The 25,975-nt window shown below is 34.2% G+C and overlaps 2 protein-coding genes across 2 annotated transcripts; one reads left to right on the forward strand and one right to left on the reverse strand.

The window, feature by feature from the left end:
* Nucleotides 1–11,366: 11,366 nt before the first annotated feature.
* Nucleotides 11,367–12,905, reverse strand: LOC109187479 (chlorophyll a-b binding protein 6, chloroplastic). Its single transcript, XM_019337680.1, has 4 exons — nucleotides 12,628–12,905; nucleotides 12,240–12,342; nucleotides 11,864–12,155; nucleotides 11,367–11,740 (listed from the first exon to the last, which is right to left on the reverse strand). Exons 1-4 carry the CDS (start codon nucleotides 12,822–12,824, stop codon nucleotides 11,589–11,591), a joined length of 744 nt encoding a protein of 247 aa, XP_019193225.1. The 5' UTR covers nucleotides 12,825–12,905; the 3' UTR covers nucleotides 11,367–11,588.
* A 4,801-nt stretch (nucleotides 12,906–17,706) lies between these two features.
* On the forward strand, nucleotides 17,707–25,839 carry LOC109187469 (uncharacterized protein slr1919). The gene is made up of 16 exons (XM_019337659.1): nucleotides 17,707–18,150; nucleotides 18,544–18,719; nucleotides 18,990–19,143; nucleotides 19,292–19,344; nucleotides 19,789–19,932; nucleotides 20,070–20,174; nucleotides 20,264–20,389; nucleotides 20,790–20,990; nucleotides 21,450–21,556; nucleotides 21,655–21,817; nucleotides 21,973–22,038; nucleotides 22,524–22,617; nucleotides 23,788–23,900; nucleotides 24,158–24,228; nucleotides 24,739–24,892; nucleotides 25,126–25,839. Exons 1-16 carry the CDS (start codon nucleotides 17,820–17,822, stop codon nucleotides 25,522–25,524), a joined length of 2,457 nt encoding a protein of 818 aa, XP_019193204.1. The 5' UTR covers nucleotides 17,707–17,819; the 3' UTR covers nucleotides 25,525–25,839.
* Nucleotides 25,840–25,975: the final 136 nt, after the last annotated feature.

Genomic DNA, 25,975 nt, shown 5'->3' on the forward strand with positions numbered 1-25,975 from the left:
TTCAGACCATATATATATCCCCATTGATAAAGACAACACTTATACTACAGCCATTGCATCACATTATTATTATTCCCCTTCAGCCACAAAAAAATTCCATACTATAAAAATGTATGAAGTCCACATATAAGGAAACAGAAAATTAAGAATAAAAAGTGGAGGGGGAGATGTGTTAGTTATTACCTTCAGCTTCATCGATCTGGAAGAAGAGATTGATATATATATATATATATATATATATATATATATATATATAATGGTGGGATGAAGGGAGTAGTGTGTTTTCATTGTTTTGGAGCATAAAATGACACACCAAAACCTAATAAGAAACCTTAATTTCCACGAAAACAAATCTGTTTTTTCATGTAATACATGATGATCTGAGGTTGATTAAGGTAGGTAGGAGGGAATGGAAGTATGGAAGCATATATACATATATACATACACACGAATTGGGAATATGCTTGGCTCCTCATACGCCATTCACGGAGGCCCGTCGAGGTCTCGGTGAGCTCTGCAAATGGCATACAGGGAGCCAGGCATATATACGCATATACGTATATATCCATCTGTATCTGCCCTAGCTAATTAAGAAGACAGATTAGAAACCGAGGGAGGAAGAAAGAGGGGAAGAACTGGGGATATATAAGGATAGAATGGAGATGATGAGAAAGATGGAAGTGGAGGGAGATGGGGGGGTCCTAATCAAATGGATCCATCTCACTTTAAGCCCCACCCATCATCATACACACACACACACACACACACACACACACAATTTCCCTTTCTTTTTCTCACCAGAAAATAAACAAGAATTGCAGCAGGGCAGGCAAGCATCATGAACATACATGAACACACACCAGATCGATCAAAGCTGGGAGAGAAAGGAGGTGGGAAAGAATGGGGTGTAGGGTTGGTTCTGTGTTGCACCGAAAGACACATATAAAGAGAGAAAATGAAGCTAGGGTCCTCTGGGGTGGGTGGGTGGGTGGGTGGTGGGGTGGGGGAGGTGATGTTGTTGCTAATAATATAACCACGCAATTTCCTAAGCTTATTGCTTTTCTTCTTCTGAGCTATGGGGTTTGAAATCCTAGCAAGCACTCTATCTCTTCTTTTTCTGGGAACGGTTGCTTTTCTCCTCTGAACCTCCTTTGTCTTCAAGTGCTTGGCCGACATGGATTCCTACCATCTCTTTCTTCCCATTTTCTTTATCTATATAAACTAAACAAAAATAAAAGTGAACCAGCACACATAAAACACCCTTTTTTTTACTATCATTTCACAAGCCATTCCACTGCTACAACACTTCAAATATCAATTCATTCACTCTAGTATACCTTATCTTTGTTAGTTCGACCAATAATAACCCTAATTAAAGTCTTGAACTAGTCGACAGAAATGATGAAGACCCTTTGTTCATAAAGTGTACATGTAAGCGTGAACGGTTCTTAAACAGAAATTCTAAGGCTCAAGATTAGTCTGGCTCAATAATATATAAATACCTAGCTAATATAGCAGTAGCCACTAATACTGTTATTAGTAGCTCCATCTGCAGACTATATATACAATTAATTAACAGTGGGGAGTGTACTTTCCATTCTGGTAATTAACATATATACTTTATTATTGTTACTACTAAAATAATATAATGAAGTTAATTATTCAGTTATATATGTTGCAGCAGTATTAGTTTTCTCTCTCTCTCTCTCACGGATCAGACACACTAACTGCAGGTACATACGTTTATAAGTTCATGGAAACATTGCTTCAGATGTGCATGGCAACTTGGTAAGTGATGAAAAACTTGTATAATCGTATGTGTAAACTTATGTGAATTTCCTATGAACAGTCAATGTCTCATGAGAATCTTTTTGCTGCCAATGCAAGTGCACCAGTGATCAAATTTCTGGGGTTGACATCAATACAACCAGCCATGGTCAGGTGGATATATGTGGAATTGGAATATTATATTGTATATGTGCCCGTATTTTCGAAACGTATAGTATGTTGTGTTTATGTATAAAGATACAAAGAGTCGTAAATTAAGATGCACAGATTGGATGATTAATATGTGTGTTAATGTTAATTGAAACATTATTGTGACACTAACGTATAGTGGTAGGTTGAAGTTAGACAAATTTGTGTGTGAAGGAGTGGAATGTTGTATAAATAAGAGAATGAGCTTTGAGAGGCTCGAGGCCGTCAAAGCTAAGAGCTTCCTCGTCAGTATTTTTTTTTTTTGCTAATACAGAAAAGAGAAAAAAAAAAAATTGCAATGTTGGTGAGTTTTTTCAAATTTAGTGGATCTCGACGAAGAAAATAAAAACAATAAAAAAGTAAAGTTGCACCGATTGAGCTCGTTGATGGTGGTTGCCAATTGGCGACCATGCACCCTCCATTTTTTTTTCTTCTTTTTTTTTTTTTATCAAATTTCTGACACCATAAAAAAAAAAAAAAAAAAAAAAAAGAAAAAAAGAACAATAGTTGTTCTAAGAATAGTATTGAATTTGAAATGCTCTCCCTTATAATATTTACAAAAATGATACGTATAGTACTTTTCTAGATCTAAAATATTCAAATGGTTACAAATTAAATGATGATACTCGCAATCTACCATGATGCTACCTCAGATAAATACAAATCATAACTATTTCCCTATGACATCGCGTGCCCTAATCGTTGGAGGGTGATGTAGCAGGTCTAGCCGAGCTTCTAACTTTGTTAACCGTCTCTTTTGACCAAATAAATTATTTTGAGGCTAAGTTAACTGATTTTTAGGTCAGTCTTTGAACTTTTAAGGGTCAATATTATTATTCTCCAACAATGTGACATATCATATATTATATAAAATCAAAACACATATATAATTAAAATGAAGAAAACAAACAAATGAAAGATATATTTTTGAAATGTAGTTGAAAATAAGCTAGGATATATGGAGGGGCGGCCAAAAAAGATGATGAGGTAGTACAGTGCAGCAAGCTGTCGTTTCACTTGCTTTTGAAGATTGACAGCCACTTGAGATCAATTGCCATAAAGCTACTCCAATATAAATTGTTGTTACAATCTCTGTCGTCTAAATGCAAAGATTAAAATGGTGCACTTTTCATAAAGCTATATATTGATGTGTTATATATATCTCTACGTAAAGATGGATGGCTTTTGGATAATTTTCTATGCATGATGAAAAACGTACATCATCATTAATAAAGTTTGAAGATCCACCTGGGCTGGGTATGTCAATCTTGTAATCATATATATAGTTTGATATGATCTCAAACACGCACCCTTTCTTAGCTCTTAAAAAAAAAAAGATTTTCATAATATGATCTCGTATCAAACATGCAATCTTTCTTAATTAATAATTATATATATATATATATATATATATATATATATATATATTTATTTATTTATTTATTGCATACTTTCGTCACGATTATTTATTTTTCATTATATTGTTGTTATTTTATCTCACATATATTTACATGCATAATAATTTTGTCAATGAGGTTTTTTTTTTTTTTTTTTTTTTCTTACTTTTGGTCCCTTGATTATTGTACTTTTTTTTTTTTTTTTTTCTTCATGTTTGCTCATTGATTATCAAAATTTTAACATTTAATTAGAGCACGACTATTAAATTCATAACACATTTGATAACCTCAATCAAGATTTTTTGTTAATCTTCTCTAATTTTCGTCAACATTAACTCCAAGTTTACTAGATTTCACTGTGTCGTTTACATGCTATTTAAATTTAAATAACTCACACAACTATCATGTGAAAAATTTAAATTAAGGTATGTTAGGTAGGAAATTGACCAAATGTTGATGAAATTTGACAAATATAGTCTAAATGTGTTAAAAATGATAATTAATATCAAATATATATATATATATACATACTGATTCTAATAAGTACAATGTTTTTGGTGCGGTCGGTGCGAATTGTACCATTAGGTATGCACAAATGCACCACACAATGTTCATACATGCACCAAAATGAAATGCACAAATGTACCATAAAATGCACTACACACCAAAAAAATGCACCACACCTAATGGTGCATTTATGTGTACCTAATGGTGCGTGACTGCACAGGAAGCAATGTTCGTACAAGAATCTGACCACACACATACACACACACACACACACACACACACACACACACACACACACACACATATATATATATATATATATATATATATATATATAGAATGGATCAGGTGCGGGGAGGGGTTCGCGTGCGGTTGTGCGAAGGAACGCACCTTAAGCATTAATTTGGCGCACTTTAAGTACACACAACCCACGCACATTAAGCACAAAACTCACGCACCACACACCTAAGGTTTTAAAAATGGTTTACTGTAAGTTTCACACAATTGACGCACTTGAAGAAATTGTAATTCCATTCCTACCAAATTCCATGGTTTGGTTTGAAGGAATTGAATTGCAACTCCTTCCAACAGTGGAATTGTAATTCTATGGTAATGACTATTTTATCCTTCTTCAATTCTTATTATTATATTATTATTATACAAATGTATTTTAGTTTTTATTCCCTTCTTTATTTTCAATCCCCAATCATTATATAAATGTCTACCAAACAATGTAAAATTAAATTCTCACTTTATTATTTTCTCACCGAAGTACAATTTTTTTCTTCTCTAATTCCCTCCTCCCAACCAAACACCTTGTAATTTCAAGTACCGAAAATGATCAATATTTATTAAATTAAAGGTTGTTTAGCATGTACATATTATTATAATTTTGATTTAGGTAGCTGCTACCCGAAAGTAAATTATCCTTATGATGAGTAAAGTCCGTCTTGTGATCTTAACTGGCAAAATAATAGAAGGAAGTAAAACAACTTAGGTTGTTCATTTAACTAACCGGCTCAAATTAATAACACTAATAGACAATTTTTATGTGGAGTCGAATTTAAAATCATGTGACTACTAACTTGATTGAAGTTATATAATATGTTAATTGTATGTATATAATTTGGACCAATTCAAGGTCCACATATAATATTTATAATGAACCATGATCTACCATATAACGATGGCTGGAAAGGAACGTGACAAGGTACCAAACAACTCATATATGCACGAACTTCAAACCTAATTTGATGCAAGCTAAGCTAAGCTAGGTAGCAATTAGTACACGACACTAGTGGCTTTAAACATCAGTCAAAGAAAATGGGTGGAAATTAAGCTCGACCATGAGTCAAGATAATGATTATTAGACAGTAGAGTGGCAGAGAGCATGATTTTAAAACAACAAAGATTGTTCAAACTCAAAATCATCTTGCCGGTCAAATGTAGTACTTTAAGGTTGAATCACTACAAATAAAATAAAATAAAAAATGAAGTCTTTATCGCAAGACAATATGATTGGTGGGCATGTTAAATCACATCGCTAAATTAAGCTCCTGGCCTGCTTGTTCATATGATTCCGCTGGCTAATTCATCATTAAGCTTCACATGATCATATGGCTCTATACCTACCAGCTGCTAGCTTAGGAGTGCTAGCTATATAGTACGGATATTTTTAGGGCAACATAATTATATATTACAGCCATGTATGCATGTTGTCGTTATGTATAACGTTGTAGAATCAAATTTTGACAGTATTATTACTTTATTCTTTTGTGGAGGATGCTAAGCTAATAGTCCAACAATGGCTCCTTTAGGAGGATTGTAAGATTTGAGAGGCGTGTTGATGAGGTTGGAGCGGTTGAGTTGCTTTATCAAACTTTTATATCTTTTTGTTAAAACTATAATAATTCATTTAAACAGTTAATTGTTTGAAAAGTAGTTAGTTAAAACTCTATTAGACTATTCGTACCTAGTATAGTTCCAAGTGAATGGAAAATGTTTTGAGTTTGTATTAGATACTATGAGGGACGTGACATTATATTTGTTTCCATAGTACATAATACAAACCTAAAACTTTTCTCAGAAATAATTAACTTTTTAGTTAGTACCTGCAATAATATAGTGATATACAAAATGTATGAGTACTAATTAGCAGGGTAGATTTTCTCTAGTCCTAAACTATATAAAGTACTTCTTAGTTGGAACAATAGTAGACTATTTGTTGGGCAAAGGCTTAGAGGGGCTAGTTCATCATCTTGTCATCGAAACTTGGTGTTAACTACTATGCAAGTATAAGTGAATAAAGTTTTGCATTCGCTGCTCGTTATAATTCTTTGCATAGTAATAAGTGCTTAATAATGACAATTAGTATTAGAGTAAGTCACAAAAATAAAATTGCACATTCATATAGTATTCATATGTATCTAGTACAATCCCAAATTAATGTGTTTATTAATAGAAAAAATGGTCAAATTTTTTTAATAAAAAAAGTATATATGTTTACTTGTTTTTTATCCAATTTGAAAATTTGAAGAAATATTATTTATTTTTATAAATTTTAGAGAACAAGTTAGACATGATTTTCAATTTTAAGTGAAGAAATGGTTGAGTATACCTATATAATTGAACATTGACAACAATTGCCAACATCTTACTTGCTCTTTGGCCACTGTTCCGGACTCGCTTCAACCATAATCTCCCACTTTCGAATAGAAAACAAAGAAATGAAGTAAACGCGCCCTAATCTTCGTTTTATCAGACCTACTAGATAGCTAGGCAGGCAGTCTATAGTTACAAATAAACCAACCATAACCAAGCACTTATTATATATATACATTAGGCCATGTCCTCACACTGCACACAGTATACATTTTGGCTGGAGAAAGTATGGATCATGGTTGGGTTGCACACATCTCCACCACCACTGAATCAACAACCCAAACCCTAGCTCTATGTGAATTAATTTCAGATAGATTCTTCAGATCAGATGGAGCTATGCTGTATGTAGCTAGGCAGCAGTCTATTTCCATTCACAAGCTAAGCTAGCTACCTTACCTGCCCATTATTATCGATCTTCTTCTTTAACATTTCCTTCGACTTGTCATCCAAACAAACTGATGAAGTAATTAAGCTGCCTAACTGGTTGAGGAATTGTCCACCACACACCAACCAAACTTAGCTTATTCAACCAAATTTCTCAATGCATTTCCCTTACCACCTTAAATAAGATTACGACGAGTATACTACACCATCTAATTTCAAGCTGGTATTAGTTCTAAGTGTTCATATATACTTTGTGCGTGCGAAAATTGAGTTTCAACAAGAGAATATGGAGAAATAACTCGAGGGAGAGAGACATATAATAGATCAGAGAGCATGAAAAAATAGTATAGAAGAACGAAATTGATGATATTGGTTTAATGTACAATAAGACTGTTAATATAATTATATTAAAGCATATAATTACGTATAAGTTACCAAAGTTGTAATTTCCTCTTAATTTGGCACTTTATATTTTTTTTTCTCCGTACATCTATATATGTTCAATTCGTGCAACTTAATTTTCTTCTGTTAATAAAATTCTATATATATTATTCTAAAGCCATATTAGACTAAAATATAATCACATTATATATCTAACTAACCCGCACATTTATGGCGAACCCTCTTTTTCTTTACTATTTACACACATGTTACATCGTTTCTATGTTTGGGTATGACTTATCATATATTTACTAATTAAAACTATATATATATATATATATATATATATATATATATATATGTATGTATGTATATATATATATGTATATATATACATATATATATATATATATATATGTATGTATGTATATATATATATATATATATAGTTTTAATTAGTAAATATATGATAAGTCATACCCAAACATAGAAACGATGTAACATGTATATATATATATATATATATACATACATACATATATATATATATATATATATGCATGCAGGATCTGAGTTGCACGAGAGAAATTATGTAAATTGCAGTACCAATTAAGAGCCACACGCTGCATCCCTTGAGCAAAAGCATGCTTTCTGTGCAGTACTGTGAATATATATAATTAATTTGTGATGGTGATGACTGATGAGTTACTTGAAATTTCAGAGTGCTGGGTGGGGGGACTGACTAGGCTGGGAACACCCATATGCACATTTTAGCAGCTGTACAACAGTATAGTATAATAATTAGGATATAAGGAGCAACTCCGATCCAATGGAGTTCGTACCACATTGTTTGCTTGATAACTAAAAAGTTCTTATTAAGTTGAACTTTTTTAGTTAGGAAGCTATTTACCCGTTTTCTCGGTTTGAACCCGTTAATTATGTACAATTTAGATTAATTTATCAGTCTTTTGCCAACTACAGTCACAAAGCAAATTTTATTAGACCGTGTCTTTGAGTAGCGGTCATAAATTTTCTCGTAAATTATATTTTTTGGCCATTTGTGATTGCAGCATGCAATATTATATTAGATTATATATTATGTGTGCAGTTTATGCATTACTACTTCCAATATGGCGAATAAGAGTTTCGAAATGAATCTCCAATGGGAGCCATGCTCTTTAATTAATGAGTCCAACAATTAATATATTGGGGTCTAGGCCTCTTATTAGCCTAACCTTTAAGCTTTAGCCAATAGAATTTGCCTAGTAGAACGTAACTATAGATCATAGATGGTATCTAAAACTCTAATTAGTTGGGAATAAGAATTTGAATATCTGGTTTATACACCACAACTCAATTAGTCAATCAATTTGTATTTAATTTGTAAACTAGTACTGTTAATCTTTCTCTCATGTAATTTGCAGACTATTATAATAGAAACAGAGAATACACACAATCAGATAGTGACCATTAATTTTCCTCGTCACAAAAAAAAAAAAGATTAAATACTTTTTTTTTTGGTATTCCAAAAAGTAGTTGTATTTGTTATAGGTGTATTTGTTTAATATTGTTTGTTGTACCAAATATAATAAGGCAGGCAAAGTGGGATAATTGAATTAAATAAAAGAAATTGTCGTGATGTCTAGAAGTGAAAAAGCTGGCAAAGAAGGGATGGCGATGCCATATTTCTATAGAGGAGGAAAATGCTAAGAAGAAGAAGAGAAAGAAGGAAGGAGAGAGCAAGTTGAAAGGTATAATAAAAAGGGGAAGAAAATTCTAAAAAAAAAAAAGGGTTTTATCGTGTATAGTGTTGGAAGGAAGGAGTGTGGGAATCCTGGTGTGGTGTCAGAAACCAAACATCCCCATGCCTTTGCCTGATTTCGTGTCTGTCTTTTCTCCTCTCCCGACACACCCACACTAGTATAATTTTAAGTCTTTAAAATTGTTAATAAAATAAAATAAATAAATAAATTGTGAATCACTCGAGTAACCTTCGCCATTACCTAAAAGTTTGCGCTTTGAGTTCCGCCTTATGACCTAATCGATAAATGACTACAAAAGAATAAATCAGTCTATATTGCTCATAACTGATCGATTCAAAAGCAAGTAACTAATGTACAATTCTGACAAAGAATTAATATTAAAATTTTGTAATTACTAAGTCAACTATCTGACTTAGTTTACATTTGAATTGGTCAATCATATATATTACGAAGTTTTCAGATGAAAGTGATACGAGATTTTAATGTGAAGAATATGATCTCGATTTTTATTGGTAGTTTTATTTCAATTTGGGCTGTATGAAATGTAGATAGTATAAAGAATTTGAGTTGGGCTAGGTTATTTTAGTTCAATATCATGCACAGATTTACTGTGGTAAACAAACTCAAGCCCTTCGGACAAATGTCGATGATGAGCCCGTTGTTGACGACAGTTATGCCATGGACCTTACATTCTGAATATTTACAATCCAAATTGTGAGCATTCAAGTATGTAAACTGTGAACGTTTAGTATATAAAAATTGTGAACATTCAGTATGTAAATTTTGTAATTTTGAATCCGGATTCACAGAATAATTTCACCATTCATGGTGAACACGGTTCCAACGGTGTTAGTACACCGTTATTTATTTTTTTTTCTTAATTAATTGCGTGACTTTTCTTCTTTATTTTCACCTTTTGCAATTTCACTTTAATTTGAGGTGAACAAAGATTTCGGACATTCATAAATTATGAATTCATGCCTGCACATTCACTTTGGAACCATGCCTACACATTCCCCTCCGAAATCACGGACATTCATAAATTATGAATCCATGCCTGCACATTCACTTTGGAACCATGAGATTATGAATTTTCTGTTATAAGATTATGAATTTTCTGTTATGAGATTATGAATTTTCAGTTGTGAGATTATGAATTTTCTGTTATGCGATTATGAATTTTCTGTTATGAGATTATGAATTTTCATAAAATTCATAATCTCATAACAGAAAATTCATAATTTGATCAAACGCGCGCCGTTAACTCCACATCCGCGAATTTTTTTTTTTTTGCCTAAAAACGACGTCGTTTTGCCTTGTGTTCACCATTCTCGGTGAACACGATTCCATGGCATAATTTGCGAATTGTGAGCATTCAAGTATGTAAATTGTGAACGTTTAGTATATAAAAATTGTGAACATTCATTATATAAATTTTGTAATTTTGAACCCGGATTCACAGAATAATTTATTCATTGTTGAACCTTTCAACGGTGGTTTTTGGCAAATTATATTGTGGGTCATTAATAAATTAAATTTACATTTTTAATATATAAAATGTACATTATTTATGTATTAAAGATTCATTATTTGGTAGTATATTAAATAATCTACCTTCTATGATTCACCTTACAATGAGGACTATATTCTGTGGTATAATAAATTAATAATTGGTGAACTTTGGGATCAATCAATTTGTGTAACAATGGAGAGAAAGATGGTGATGCAACTAGCCTTCATTTTTGTGCTCTAATCTCGAATACCTTCACCTATCCTTGTTATGGAATTTGATGAAAAAGATTGACTCAATAGCTTACAAGTTTCTCAAAATGTTTGTATGTAACATGACTAGTTTCTCGAAATGTTTGTATATAACATGACTGATGTATGTGATTTTATCAGCAAGAAATGGAAATTGGGATTAGTTAAAGACTTAAAGTGCATGCTCTTTTCTGATCTTTCCTTATATATATAATAATAATCTTCCAAAACTTCATTCTCTACTTGATAAGATATTATGGTTAATTTTCGATTGGACGAATCAAAAGGTTTATAATGCTTCTAGCCGGAGGTGAGGTTTGATTCTTGCCATAAATAGCAAGAGTTTGGGTTTGAGATGGACTCCTAGGATGAATTCATGAAATTCAGGATATAATATGACAAAATTGAATGTAGTGATATTTTGTGAGGTATGATTTAGTATACAAATAGAGATGTATACGTACCATCATTTTGTGAGCTATAGTTTGGTATAAAAATAGGGATGGACTCATGAATCCGCATTTTGTGAGGTATAAAAATAATGATGGATCACCATTTTAGGGACTCTTATATATAAAGAGTAAAACTTTATCAAACACAAAACACGGTACCTAGCAAGTTACCTTTTTCTCTAGTAGTAACATGGAGCTCACATATAAAATTGGTATGTACTTATACAGACCCAAAGATTCACAATGAAGTTCAGTGGATTACAAATTTGTGTTCATCGGATCGGAGTTTTACATTAATATAATTTTCAGGGCGAAATAGTTCTAGGGATAAGAATGTCTCCGATGTTGTTGTGCCATGGATCCGCCAAGTGGCTCGCCAAGTTCTCCAGCGGTCCTGTTCCTGGGTACGCCGACTGCTGAACGCAGATTCCCACGAATGCCAACAACGCAAGGCGACCTGTACGTTCATTACACCAACAAAACATAACATCAGAATATTCCACCAGGAATATTACGTCACTCTGATACTAAATTGAAGAATATATGTACTCTGATACTAAATTGAAGGATATGTTCTCACCGTTCTTGATCTCCTTGACTTTGAGCTCGTGGAGTTTAGCAGGGTCCTGCTTGGAGTAGCCCAAGGGGTCGAAGGCGCCACCGGGGTACTTCTTTTTCTCAGTGTCTTTCTCCATACTTCTTTGGTGCTCCACGAATGCAATGGCCAGGAATTCGATGGCCAAAATGGTAGGAAGTGTGCCCCATGGCACCGGCTGTCCCAGGTACGTCGCCTGTCCTCCTGGAATCGCTGCCCATTCTTGTGCCTTTACCCAGTTCCCCAAACCCAATGCCTCTGGTATTATGATCCCAGGCTGCAACGTACACACACTAAATTAGTCTCATTTCACGAGATACAGATCCAATAAGTATAGAAATATTGAAATAAAGAATATTACCACAGCAAGCATAGCCCATCTGCAGTGGATGAGCTCAGATTCCTTGTATCTCTCAAGGTTTTCTGGCACTTCTCCTAGCCCAAGTGGGTCGAACCCGAAGTCTCTGCAAGTGCACACACAAATATAAACCTTTTTGTACGTATCACATAAGTTTTTTATTTTTATTTTTGGTGTAAACCACAGTACCACACTGTGGTCTCGGTCTTTCTATGTCCGTTTAACGGTCCAGGTCAGGGAATAGTTACTTCTAGGAATCAAATCCGAGTTATCCAGAAATTTTCCCCACAAAGAGCTCAACAAACCACATAATTAACTTCATCAATCTCATTTTATTGTATAATTTTCAACTATGCATGTTGATATAGTGTAAAAAATGGAAGTTAATTACCCGGGTGCAGAGCCGTCGAGGTAAGGTGGACGGGGCTGGCCGGGCATCCAGTCGGAGGAGGACATGGTGATCCTGCCGGAGGCGGTGACATTTGCGGCGACGGGCAAGGGCACGGCGGTGGCGAACTTGGACTTAGAAGAAGAGAGAACGGAGGAGCAAACGGCTGCGACGCCGCAGCTCATCAATCTGGACGCCATTTTTTCTTTGAGCGATCGAGGGAAATTGTCGGGAAGGGAGAAAATGGGCTTGGGGATGAAGAAGAGATGGAAGTGGCACCACGATATACATACAACATGGGGATATAGGCGAATCCAAATCATGATTGTTATTGGCTAAGGATAGTGGCTTATCCTCTGTCATTGGGCCACGTGGAATGTAGAGTGGATATTTAGATACATGATGGTGTGTTTGTGGTAGAGCTTCACTACTGTGTTTCAAAAAATCTAGGTGGCTTAGGTTATTATCTACGTGGAAATACCACTATTTATCCCTACAATAATTTTTAACAAAATCAGATTAGACTTATAGAACAATATCAATAAAATTAATTTTATTTTACAGCGATTTTTTACTTTGATTTATGTTTTTATTTTTGCTCATATCATATAATTTATTATTGACTCACTACTCTGAAGGGACAAAACTTTAATAAAATAAAATAAACTTATATGTATAAGAATGCAATAGGTTAATTGGTAATTGTTTTTTTATATATATCAGAGGGGATTGGGTTTAGCTTTATTGTGAAATTCTAGGATACATTTTATGAACTCTTGATGCATGTGTTGTTAGATGAAGAGTTATAGAGATGCGTTGTTAGATCAAGAGTTATAAGGATGTAGAACTATAAAGTAACTTCTTTGTGACTATAAACAAGATTTCATGAATTGAAGGAGCAACGTGATGTATCATTGTTTTCATCTTTTTGAATCCATTAAAGTCATGATCGAATTGTTGCATTAAACTAACACATCAATATATAAGTAAATTCGTATGTTAATTGATAAGTAAATTCCGTAAGGTTACATGAAAAATTTATATTAAAAATATTCGGCCTGAGAAGCTCAACCGAAGGAGTGTAGACAAAAATCCAACTCGTAATTTTCATGAATAAGAATCATGTTTCACCCATTAATTCAAGATCATCTCTTTCGAGTAAAGTCACTTCGCCTAACACTGGTTAACATGTTTTTAGGATCCCATAAAGATTATATTAGTTGCTTATAGTTTATCTTTTTAGTATTGTTTAGTCTAAAATTATGTGATTTACTGGTTATAAATAGACACAATGTGTGATTAAATGGTATAAAATGAATAACGAAAAGTTAGTAAAATTAAATGATCTAAATATTTTCAAAAAAAAAAAATGATCTAAATAAATAAACATATAAATCTTATAAATATTAGAAGATAAAGTTTTAATTTTTATGGTAATAAGAGATATTATTATATTTTAAATTTTATTTTTTCATGTATCAACAAAAGGAAAAAAAAAAAAAAAAACAGAAAATTTGCCTTAAAAATAAGTTTTTTTTTTTTTTTTTTTTATAAATAAAAGACTAATTCATTAATCATAAACATGAATGTTTACAATACAGATTGTTAGAATGACAGTGCATTCTTTACAGTCAACATATAAACAAATTTCCTAGTAATGTTATAGAAAATTTGGATCGCGGACTATTTTATAAATTTGAAGGCGAAGTTGTTGGATGAACTCGGTGCTTCTTCACAGACCTGGTCAAACATAGTTAAGCCTGACTCTGATGTGACCATTTTATCTTTCCACGCTTATGAGGAGAACTCGCCAAAGAAAGGAGAGGAAAATTAAACTCACCAAAGAAACGAGAGGGATACACTCGCCAGAGAGACAAGAGAAAACAAACTAGTCAAAGGAACAAAGGGATAACGTAGAATCAAAAGAAAACAAAATAAATGGAAAATGTGATAGAAAACCTGTCAGATCTGGAGAGTCTCTACGCCTTCTCTGAAAAAGAACGATCGGAGAAAATCTGAGATCTAACGCTTATTCCTAAAACAACCAGATGATTGAGTCTACTAATGACACCGCCGACTCAACCCTCCATTAGAGCGTCAGCCGGCAGTCGGAGGATGGAGTCGCAGGACCTTTACTGATGAAAAAGGGAGAGAAAGCAATTGTTTAATTTGGAGAGAAAGCAGTTCCTATGAAAAATAAGTTTTATATACCCCATTTTATTGTTTTATTAGGTAATTTAGGCTCCTTTTATTAATATTACTAGTATTTGTCTCGTGCGATGTACAGCAAATATGTTATAAAAATGTACCCTATATGAGATTTATTCATATATAAAAATTTTGTTATTTAATAATTATGTGTGAATTGCTATGATAAAATATAATTATGAACATAAATATGTTTACAATTTAAATAAGAATTGGTATTTAAGGTGGGTGATTACTACAAATCTTAAACTATATTAAAATTTTAGTACATAGTATTTAATATTACAAATTTTTAAGAACTTAGTAAACTACAATAGTAATTGAATTACAATTTTTAGAGTCACAACGGATCAAAATTTATAGACCTTTGAGATTTCTAGAGTTAGAAATCTCAAAGGTCTAAAATTTTTTATCCGTGGTGACTCTGAAAATTGTTAGAAATCACAAAGGTCTAAAAATTTTGATATATGGTGACTCTGAAAATTGAAATTCAATTACTATTGTAGTTTACTAAGTTCTTAAAAATTTGTAATATTAAATACTATGTACTAAATTTTTAAGATTGACCTCATTAAAATAATCTCAATTGAAGTTTATTTGTGAGTTTTTAGATGGATTGGATGAGGCAAGAGAGATGAAAATGAATTAAGGTTAATTTGAAATTTTATGCACCATGTAATAAATAAATAAATAAATCTTAACTATAATATAATCATATGATTTGGTGAGCAATTGCTCACTAAACCATATGATTATATTATAGTTAAGATTTCGTAAATTAAATATTAATGAAAGGAACCTAATCATTTGGGACAATTGGTAAAGCATGCATATTGTTAGTGTAATAATTAAATTTTGTAAGTACATCATGAATTTAATTCGAATTAATTTTATAGTGGTAGAGACAACGAATATTATATAATAGTAATAATAATAATAATAATAATAATAATAATAATAATAGCAAATGAAAGAAAAATGGAGAAAAACATTTAGTTTTTTTATTGCTGGCCAGTGTCTCACAAGTTACATCGTCCAACAATAGGGGAGATTTCCATTCTCCCAAAAGGCTGAATCTCAAGGGAGAGATTTCCATGTTTATACATATGGGAGTGCTTTGTTAATGAGTGTCTGGTTGGATATAGTTGGAATTTCTTTTATATTTTATTTTATAGCAAGGTAAATTATAGTATTTAGTTAGAGAAAATTATAGTACCATTCATTTGTTGAATTGTAATTTTAAGTACCCCATGTTACTCTAAAACGACTAAAATTTCTTTATATATATAAAAATAGAGTTAATACCATCTAAGATCCTCCGAGTATAGTGGTTTTGCCATGTTTAGTCCTAAACTTTCAAATTGACCATATGTGGTCCTTCGACTTTCAAACTTTACCATTCGTGGTCCTAGTTAACCACCCATGGTCCTTCAACTATTAAATTTTAACCAACCATGGTCCTTTCATGAGGACACTACTGGTTAAATTTCAAAACTTGAAGAACCATGGGTGGTTAACTTGGACCATGAATGGTTAAATTTGAAAGTCGAAGGACCATAAATGGTCAATTTGAAAGTTTAGGACTAAACGTGGCAAAATCACTATACTTGGAGGACCTCAGATGGTATTAACTCTATAAAAATAATAGGGAAAATGGTCAAATAGGCCCTCGAACTTTAACTTAAAAGTCAATTAGGCCCCTAGACTTTTTAAATGTGCAATTACACCCACCAGCAATTCATTTAGGTGCAATGAAGCCCAAAAACAAGTTAATGACCTGCTATCACAGGTCATTAGGGTTCAGGCCACCTTCCGGCGAAATTTCCGAGAAAAAAGTGACCGCCGGCGACCGTTCGTCGGTCGCTGGTCACTTTTTTTTTTTTTAATGAAAATTTCGTCGGTCGATCGCCGAACACTTTTTTTTTTTTTTTTTTTTTTTGTCGGAAGGTGGCTTGAACCCTAATGACCTGTGATAGCAGGTCATTAACTTGTTTTTGGGCTTCATTGCACCTAAATGAATTGTTGATGGGTGTAATTGCACCTTTAAAAAGTTTAAGGGTCTAATTGACTTTTAAACTAAAGTTTAAGGGCCTATTTGACCCTTTTCCAAAAATAGTATAATAAGGGAAAATGGTCAAATAGACTTTCAAACTTTAACTAAAAAGTCAATTAACAACTTTAACTTTTTTAAAGGTGCAATTACACCCATTAACAACTCATTTTGATGCAATGAAGCAGAAAAGTCGATAATTGACATGGTATTATGTGTCATTAGAGATCCGACCACCTTCCAACAAAAATTTCAAGCAAAAAAGTGTTCGACGACCGGCAAACCGTCACTGGTCACGGAGAAAGAGAAGAGAAGGTGACACCATGGTGTCGCCTTCTCAACCCCCGAGAAAGCAATCCACTGTGGGTATTTAATTTTTCAGCTAAAGTTCGATGACCTTTTTTTTTTTTTTTTTTTTTTGCCTATTTTGGAGAATATATGCTCTGTTCCAATTTTGATTTATTTGACCACTATTAATTATTTGACTTAGTTAAAAAAATTAATATAAATTTGGTTAATTAGCTTTTTGTAACTCCAAAATGCTAAAATTCAAAAGCTACTAAAATAAATTTTTTTAATTAGCTTTTGAGAAAAGAAATTATACCAACCAACTATCAGCTAATTTACCAAACACTTTTCTACAATCAACTAATGTTATTAACTAGTTATACCATTTAATTAACTCAATCAGCCAACAGCTATCCATTAACCGCCATTTACCAAACAGGCCTATATGTAAGTATTATTTACAATAACATTGTGACTAAATTCATAATACTAACAAACTATGTTGAATAAAGTGCAAATTTTAACTGTCTAAAATGATCTTTCTTCGCATTTTCAGTCCAACTCAACCTTCGCCACAGAGACGACCCGCCATATAACAGCGACACGTCTATCCTTAGCTCGTAGAATCATATCCTGGCGAGGCCGCCGGATGGCTTTTGCAGCACAATTAGCTGCTTCCGTACCACTACTCTGCTCAGTAAAGGCCACTTCCACTGCGGTTAAGAAGAGTAAGGCTGCGCCGAAGCCCAAGGCGGGGCACGGCGGTGCTTTGGACAATGTAGTGGAGGTGGTTCGTAAGGACTCGGAATTTCTAAAGAAAGGCATCGCCAAAGGCCTGCGATGGGCCAACGAGGCCTTTCGAATCCCTCAGGTCTCGAAATCGGTTAGCGATGTGGTTTGGTTGCGGAATATCGAGGACCCGAATGCTTCTGCTGCTGAGCTTAAGAGTCGGACTCGTTGGCCTCAACCTAGCTATCCAGGTTTGGTTTTCTGGAGCTCAATTATGATGTACTCTGTGCAGCGCTAGTTGTAAATTGATTTGACATAGTTCATTTCATGCTTGAGTGTGCCAAATTTGTGTTATACTGTTAGCATATATGTAGATAGGATTTTGTTTAGGAACACCAGATGTGTGTGAGCCAAGAGTTAGGGCTAATCAAAGTGAGGACAAGGGGGTTGTGTTAAACAATTCCATGAATCATCTATGGGAAGAGACATTAATAGTTTTGGTATTTGTTTAAGCAGCTTATCTGAGGCATTGCCAATCTAGGAATGCATGTGATGAATCATATTGCCATGCATCAATGATAATTTGAGTGTATTCTTCCTTGTTATACTGTATATTAATTTTCCAGCCTCAACAATGTTGGCAGAACTGTCGGGATTAGACTTGTTTATGGCTGATCTCAGAGCACTAGAGGCATACTCAAATTATTTCTACTGTCTCGTGAAGCTATGGACTGGGCCACTTCCTGAAAAATATGATCCTCAAGAAGTTGCTGACTATTTCAAATTGAGGCCGCACATAGTGGCTTTCCGTCTTCTTGAGGTACTAATATATGTTTCAATTTATTGCATATCTGTGAGCTTCTTTCTGTTTTCTACTTTTCTCAATTTGCTTCCTACCCACTATATTCATGAATCGTGATCATTGAACATAGGAAAGAAAAAGAATAGAAAGCAATTAACTCTGTTTGTGCACCATATGATCTTTGGAACATAAAACTAATATGTCTTTTATCAACTGTTCTTTAATTTCATTATATATGAGAAAGCTGTTGTTAAGTTACTCCCATTTTCTGGCTTGTATATTTGACAGGTATTCACTGCCTTTGCCTCTGCCACAATCAGATTTCAGATCTTTGGGATTCTTCCCACTATGAATACGGAAATTGATAGAGAAACTTCAAGATATGTCTTTGGATGTGTGTTAAAGGAGACAATGCTAAGCTTGGGCCCCACTTTTATAAAAGGTAAGATAGAATATCTTCTGAGTTTAGGAAATGGAAGTATTTATTTTGTTATTTTCTTCTATTGCTTGCTAATTGCACAACGATTATATATTTTCTTTTACCTTGTTGACAAATACAAGCATCCGGGTTCATCTTTCTTGTTTTGCAGTTGGTCAGTCTCTCTCCACAAGACCAGATATTATTGGTTCTGAAATTTCAAAGGTTGGGAAAAATGAAATATGCATGCTCTATATTACTTTGCCTAATCAATTCTGCAATTCATCATATGCTTATTGTAAATCTTGATGATAATAAGCAGCAGCAGTTTGCAGTGCCTTTTTTTCTTGCTTAGTATGCTTTATAGTTGACACTTGAAAATGGGCCATCTAATGTAGCTTATACAGTATTGCATCTTATATTTTCAACACCAGAAAAGTACATCTTAGCAACAAATCTGAAGAGTCATTACCTGTGGATTAAGAAAAAAAACTATATATTGGTCCAGTACGTGTACACCTTTCCTAGTCTTTCCTTGCTTCTTGCTTATATTTCAGCTGACTTCTGACTTCTGACTTCTATATTCTATATTCTTTGCAATTAACGTACATAGATGTCTCTGGTAGATCATGTGGTAGTTTCATTTTTGGTTTAAGTTAATGATTGCAGGCATTGTCTTCACTGCATGATCAAGTCCCTCCTTTTCCAAGGGCTACAGCTATGAAGATTATTGAGGAAGAATTAGGTTCTCCAATTGAAAAAGTATTTAGCTACATCTCTGAGGAGCCTGTTGCTGCAGCTTCATTTGGTCAGGTTGCTTATCTGAGTTTTGCAGATGAAACCCGCACCTTTTAAAGGCTTTCTGATTTGTGGGCTTTGCATATTTTTCAATTATGGTATCTTTACTACGTGTATTGCCTTTTTTTTTTTTTTTTTTTCTGTGTGTTCAGGTCTATAGAGGAAATACTCTTGATGGTTTTAGTGTTGCTGTGAAAGTTCAGCGTCCTGATCTACGCCATGTGGTAGTTCGGGATGTTTATATTCTACGCATTGGGGTATGTGTCCGAGTCCATTTGTTCTGATCCTAAGTTATGCCTGTAGTGTGCTTGCTTAGGTGGCTTAACTTTTTACCATACTGTTTCAGCTGGGTCTTTTGCAAAAGATAGCAAGAAGGAAAAATGATCTTCGCCTTTATGCTGATGAGCTTGGGAAAGGTTTAGCTGGGGAATTAGATTACACATTGGAGGCTGCAAATGCTTCAGAATTTATGGTATTTTAGCTTCCCTTTTTCTTAAAAGCGTGCCAATAGAACCCACCCTGATCCTGTGTCTCCCTTCTGCTAAAAAAAGCTATAGAACTATAGAAATGGAATAACATGAATGTATATGTGTGTGTATGCGTGTATTTACACAAAGAAAATCTTATCTAAATAAATATATATAGAAAATTAGCATAAAATGGGACAAGAAAATTTGAATCTACAGTTTAAACCAAAGACTGATTATAAAAGCAAGTGCCCAATCAACAAAATTGTCTTTCTATGATAAATTCTTGAATGACAGACTTTCTGAGTGAATGTTAATGTTTTCCAGCTTTGAGTAGCTGATGCTGCACTTCACACCAAGAGTTGCTTTTCAGTTTTCTCAAGCTTTTTTGAAACAAATATGCAGGATATACATTCTCGTTTTTCCTTTATCCGTGTACCAAAAGTTTTACCACATCTCAGTAGAAAGAGAGTTTTAACAATGGAATGGATGGTTGGTGAAAGTCCAACGGATTTAATGACGATATCTACAAAGGATTCTGTTGGTCATCATTCAACAAATTCAGAGAGACTGCAAAATGATGCCAAGCGCCGTCTGCTTGATCTAGTGAGTTGAAATTCTCTATTTTCTTTTTATTTGCTTTAATTAGTGTTGAAAAAGATGCTAGGCGTTTATTTATTTATTTATTTAGGGGGTTATTCGCCGCCTAGACCGCCCAGGTGGCCGGCCGGGGAGGAGGCCGATTCTGGCGTTCCTCGACGCGGCCGGGCGCTGCCTAGCGCCTAGGCGCAATTTTTGCAACATTGGCTTTAATAAATATGAACAAGTCGAGACTTCTTAATCGTATAAAGTTCATCAATATTCATTGAGTGGTTAGGCTGTTGAGGTGATTTAACAGAAAAGGTTCTAGAAATTCAAAATCTTGAATCTCCCCTCTATGATTACAATTTTTCTTCTTCTTCTTCTTCTTTTACCAAAATGATATTCAGTCTTAAATATTTATTTTATTTTTTTGTACTTGCATTCACAGTGCTCATTGATCCCTTTGCTTTGGTAATACTTTAGGTAAACAAAGGAGTAGAGGCATCACTAGTTCAACTCATTGAGACTGGCTTACTGCATGCTGATCCACATCCTGGAAATCTGCGTTACACTTCTTCAGGACAAATAGGGTGAACTCATTTGATACCCTTACTGCAGAGCATTAGATAATCTCAATTGATAAGATGTCATATATTAATAAATTTTGTTTATCTATCAATTACTTCAGGTTTCTTGATTTCGGATTGCTTTGTCGGATGGAAAAGAAGCATCAGTATGCCATGCTTGCGTCCATAGTGCATATTGTAAATGGTGATTGGGCATCTCTTGTGCAGGCACTTTGTCAAATGGATGTCATAAGGCCAGGGACTGATATGAGACTTGTTACCATGGTACTTCCTTTAAGATCAATGCTTACTCTTTCAAATTTTTCTTCTCTAATTTGTCATTAAGGATTTACTTGAAATGGTGAAGGATTTTTCATTACTGAATTAGCTTATCAAATTCTTTTACTTAGCTAACTTTCCTGTTGTGTACATAATTTTAGGAACTGGAGATTGCTTTAGGAGAAGTTGAATTTAAGGATGGAATTCCTGATGTAAAATTTAGTCGGGTAAGAGTCGTATCTTCTGATGCTAGTGTTTGTCATTTTTTTATTATTAAAAAATCACATGACTAAAGAATAATGCCTTTTAGTTCTCTCTATCAAATATTCTACTCCTTTATATTATCCAAAACTTATTCTGTGGCAATGAAAAATGATGAACTTTAGTGCCTGTCTGCCTGACTGTTTGCAATCTGAAATTATCATATTTTGAACCTCAATACTTAATGGATGGAAATCAGCCTCATTAACCATATTGCTTGCATAGTTGGCAAGCAACTTGTTGAACATGATACTATTTTGAAGATATCTTTGTTTCTTAGTGTGCTCACTTGGGATTGGCTTCAAACTCCACCTTTTCTTTCCCTTTTTTATTTGCAAAACCTTGTCTAGAAAAGGGTGAGATGCTGAAGTTATCTGCTCTATTGCTCTGGTCTGTACATTATGTTGTTGCTCCAATTAGCTGGCTAATCATTGTGATACTTGTTCTGAAGGTTCTTGGTAAAATAGTGTCTGTGGCATTCAAGTATCATTTCCGCATGCCTCCATATTATACCCTTCTCCTCCGGTCTCTTGCTTCGTTAGAAGGTATATCATCAAATCACATGCCCTTTTGTATATTAAGATATTCATATATTGATGTAGAATGGCTTCCTTCCACCTCTAACGTGGCGTCGCCTAGGCGTCCTGTCGGTGGAGACAGGACGCCTGGAGGCTTCGCCTCGCCTGAAAATGGTGAGGCGAGCTCTGGCGTCGCCTAGGCATCCCCGATGACGCCAAGGACGCTGATTCGGCGTCCAAACCCATAAACCCTACCCATTTTTAACTTTATTTTTTTTTTTAAAAAATGGTATGACTGCGTCGGCGACTTCCCTCGAACTGACAGAGAAGAAGAAAGCCAATCCAGTGACCCACAGCCACCGCCGTGGGTCGTCATCGGTGCTTCTTTCTTCTGCCACCGCCGCCGTCGACTGCCATTCTTGATTTTTTTCTTCCTTTTCCTTCTTTCTTTCTTCTTGGCTTCTTCGTTCAGACTTATTTACTTTATATTTACTTTATTACTCCTAGAAAGTTGTAGCCTTTTTCTGCTTCTGTTTTGTAAATGAAAGCTACTGCAGCTACAACTTCCTAGAGTATAATAAATAAGGATGCCTATTTCCAACAAAATATATACGGAGTATATAATATATATATATATATGTGCTGGCAGTGCACTGTGCTGCACTGCTGCCACATATATTATATATAATTAATTCTTCCCAATATATATTCTCATATTATTATTATTATTATTATTATATTATATAAAATATGCTGGCAGTAATTGTTGTATAATATGAAAATATATATATATATATATATATATATATATATATATATATATATATATATATTACTCATCGCCTAGGCGGGCGCCTAGGCGACAAGGCGGTCGGGGAGCGCCGCGACTTAAAAGGGCGCCGTGATAACTATGGTTAAGATATGTTGTGCACTTTGGGGTGGCATATATGGTGACAACAGGGACATTCTGAACAAATGCTTTGCCAAACTTGCAGAGGATATTGTTAGTTGTTGACTTGTTGTCTTGAACCATAGTAGTAAACTAAAGCACTAGGATTCTCTCCTTTTCATTCATGTTATATACTTATATTTCTTTGTTGATTAATTTGTGAAGTTAATTTCCAGTTTCATCATTATACATAGGGATCTAGTTCCTTCTGAATCAACTAAGATTTAACCCTTGCTTGGTATTCTCAGGATTAGCAATGGCTGCAGATCCAAAGTTTAAAACATTTGAAGCTGCTTACCCCTATGTTGTTCGGAAACTTCTCACAGATAATTCACCTGCCATGAGGAAGATCCTACACTCTGTATGGTTTAGCCTGGAATAGTGCTTTATGTGTGTGTGTTGATGTATATGTATATATTGATGTTAGAAGTATTGTATGTCAAAGTTCTCATACATGCTCTGAAAAATTCAATCTGCTACTCTATCTATTGTGACTCCTATTTGGGAATTCCCTTGTTCTGTTGTAGAATGTTATATTTTATGCTATTAATTGATGATATAAGTCAAGGTTACATAACCTATTATGTTGGTTTCTTATCTTTATTTGTTTATGTGCAGGTGGTCCTGAATAGAAGGAAAGAATTCCAATGGAAAAGGCTTTCTCTTTTCTTAAGAGTTGGAGCAACTAGGTATACCATTTATCTTTTCAGCACTCTTTTAATTGGTAACAGTTTTTGTGACTGTATTATAACTTCTGCCTACACCTCAAATTTATCTAATTGGTTGGTTTCATTAAGACCTCTGCAAACTCTTTGTTTAGCATTATTGGATTTCTTTTTTCCACTTGTTGCAAACAATCACTTCAAAAAATTTGTTCCACTATTGTGCTTTGACGTGCTCTGTTGGCAATTATGTTTCCACCAGTCAGAAGGATTTGTTTTTTAAAAAATTAATTTCTTCCCCATATCTATTTAATAAAAATATTGCCTTGTAGACTTGTTGAGAGTTCTTGGAACTGAATTTCTGAAACTTTACCACTTGACTCAACCATCAATTGCTTTAATAGGTTAAATATAAAAACAGTCTGTGTCGTAGACTCGCTCGCACCTATTTCATATATACAAAGTTTTCAATATTATATGGAGTCGTTAAAATGGAGGAAACACTCCCTCACATTGAGTCTTTTACTGTCTGTTTAGGAAAGGGTTGCATTCTGTGCTGGGGTCCAACTCTCAAGAATCACTTGTTTATTCTGCCAAGGAAGTCAGTGGGACAGTTGATGTTGCAAACTTGGTGGTAAGATTACTACCCTCTAAAGATGGTGCAGTGCTAAGAAGGCTCCTGATGACAGCAGTGAGTACCTTTCAGCTATGACAGCCTGAATAAAAACCCACATAAAATATGCCACTTTGCTCATATGTTTCTTTCTCTTCTAGTAGTGTTAGAATTCATGTTGCTGATACATCATGGCTATAGTTCGTACATTTGCGACACACAATGACCCCCTCCCCTCTCCCCACCATGTCCTTGTCACTATCCACCATTATTTTTAATTTTACTGATTCTGCCCTTCACTCCTGATACAGGACGGAGCTTCATTATTTCGTGCAATGGTTTCAGAGGAGGCAAATGTCTTCCGTCAACATTTCTGCAGGGTTCTTGCAGATGTACTGTATCAATGGATGTCTAAAGCTCTGGGAAAAGCTACACAGTTCAGTTCCGACGTTCAGTTGGCAACTGGAACGGCTATCTATGATTATAAACTGATCCTGAGAGATCAACGGCTCAAAGTGATTTTCTTCAACGCACTTTCTTCTGCAAGGAAAGATCCAATCCTGATGCTGAGATCCTTCTTCTCCCTGTGCGTGATCTTTGTCAAAGCTTCAGCTTTGGCTTGTCATCGCGTCCTTGTTTCTTTCTCCGAAACTTACTTGGATCGTCTATCTTTTGCTCCAAGGAAATTCGCAATGGGTGCCAATTCATAGGAATGCTTGCACTTGACTAGAGGCAGCCATGGTTTTCTATCTACATAGTACGTGTTGATGTTCTCTTTCGGCTTCAATAAATTACTACAAAACATACAAAGTGTTGTATATAAACGCTATCTTTTTTCACCAGTTCTGTATATTAGTGCATTTATATTTCTAATTATAGCAACTAAAATTAGGTAGGTATCAGATACCATTAGAGGTAGATGTATTCGGTGATTAGTGCATTGTATTAATTATTTAAATTTGATTGATTGATTGTATTAGCTAATTTGATTCATCAATTAATTGCGTAATTAATGTTTGGTAAAATTAGTTGTTAATGATCTGGTTGAATATGTAAATTGAATAACAACTTTTTTTTACATATTTATTTTATAAAAATACAAAAGCGTTTTTTGATAATAATTGCAGCTCCATATGGATATAGATATGGGGAAAAGAAATT

The sequence above is a fragment of the Ipomoea nil genome, unplaced genomic scaffold (genome assembly GCF_001879475.1).
Source record: "Ipomoea nil cultivar Tokyo-kokei standard unplaced genomic scaffold, Asagao_1.1 scaffold1421, whole genome shotgun sequence".
Lineage (NCBI taxonomy): Eukaryota > Viridiplantae > Streptophyta > Magnoliopsida > Solanales > Convolvulaceae > Ipomoea > Ipomoea nil.

Bases quoted from the DNA above. Each gene is read 5' to 3' on its own strand.
- LOC109187479 (XM_019337680.1), bottom strand. From the start codon at position 12,824: ATGGCGTCCAGATTGATGAGCTGCGGCGTCGCAGCCGTTTGCTCCTCC. The intron at 12,156-12,239 runs GTAATATTCTTT...TGTACGTTGCAG, and splicing joins GATGGGCTATGCTTGCTGTG to CCTGGGATCATAATACCAGA. The intron at 11,741-11,863 runs GTGAGAACATAT...ATGAACGTACAG, and splicing joins AGTCAAGGAGATCAAGAACG to GTCGCCTTGCGTTGTTGGCA.
- LOC109187469 (XM_019337659.1), top strand. From the start codon at position 17,820: ATGGCTTTTGCAGCACAATTAGCTGCTTCCGTACCACTACTCTGCTCA. The intron at 21,557-21,654 runs GTGAACTCATTT...CAATTACTTCAG, and splicing joins ACTTCTTCAGGACAAATAGG to GTTTCTTGATTTCGGATTGC. The intron at 23,901-24,157 runs GTATGGTTTAGC...GTTTATGTGCAG, and splicing joins TGAGGAAGATCCTACACTCT to GTGGTCCTGAATAGAAGGAA.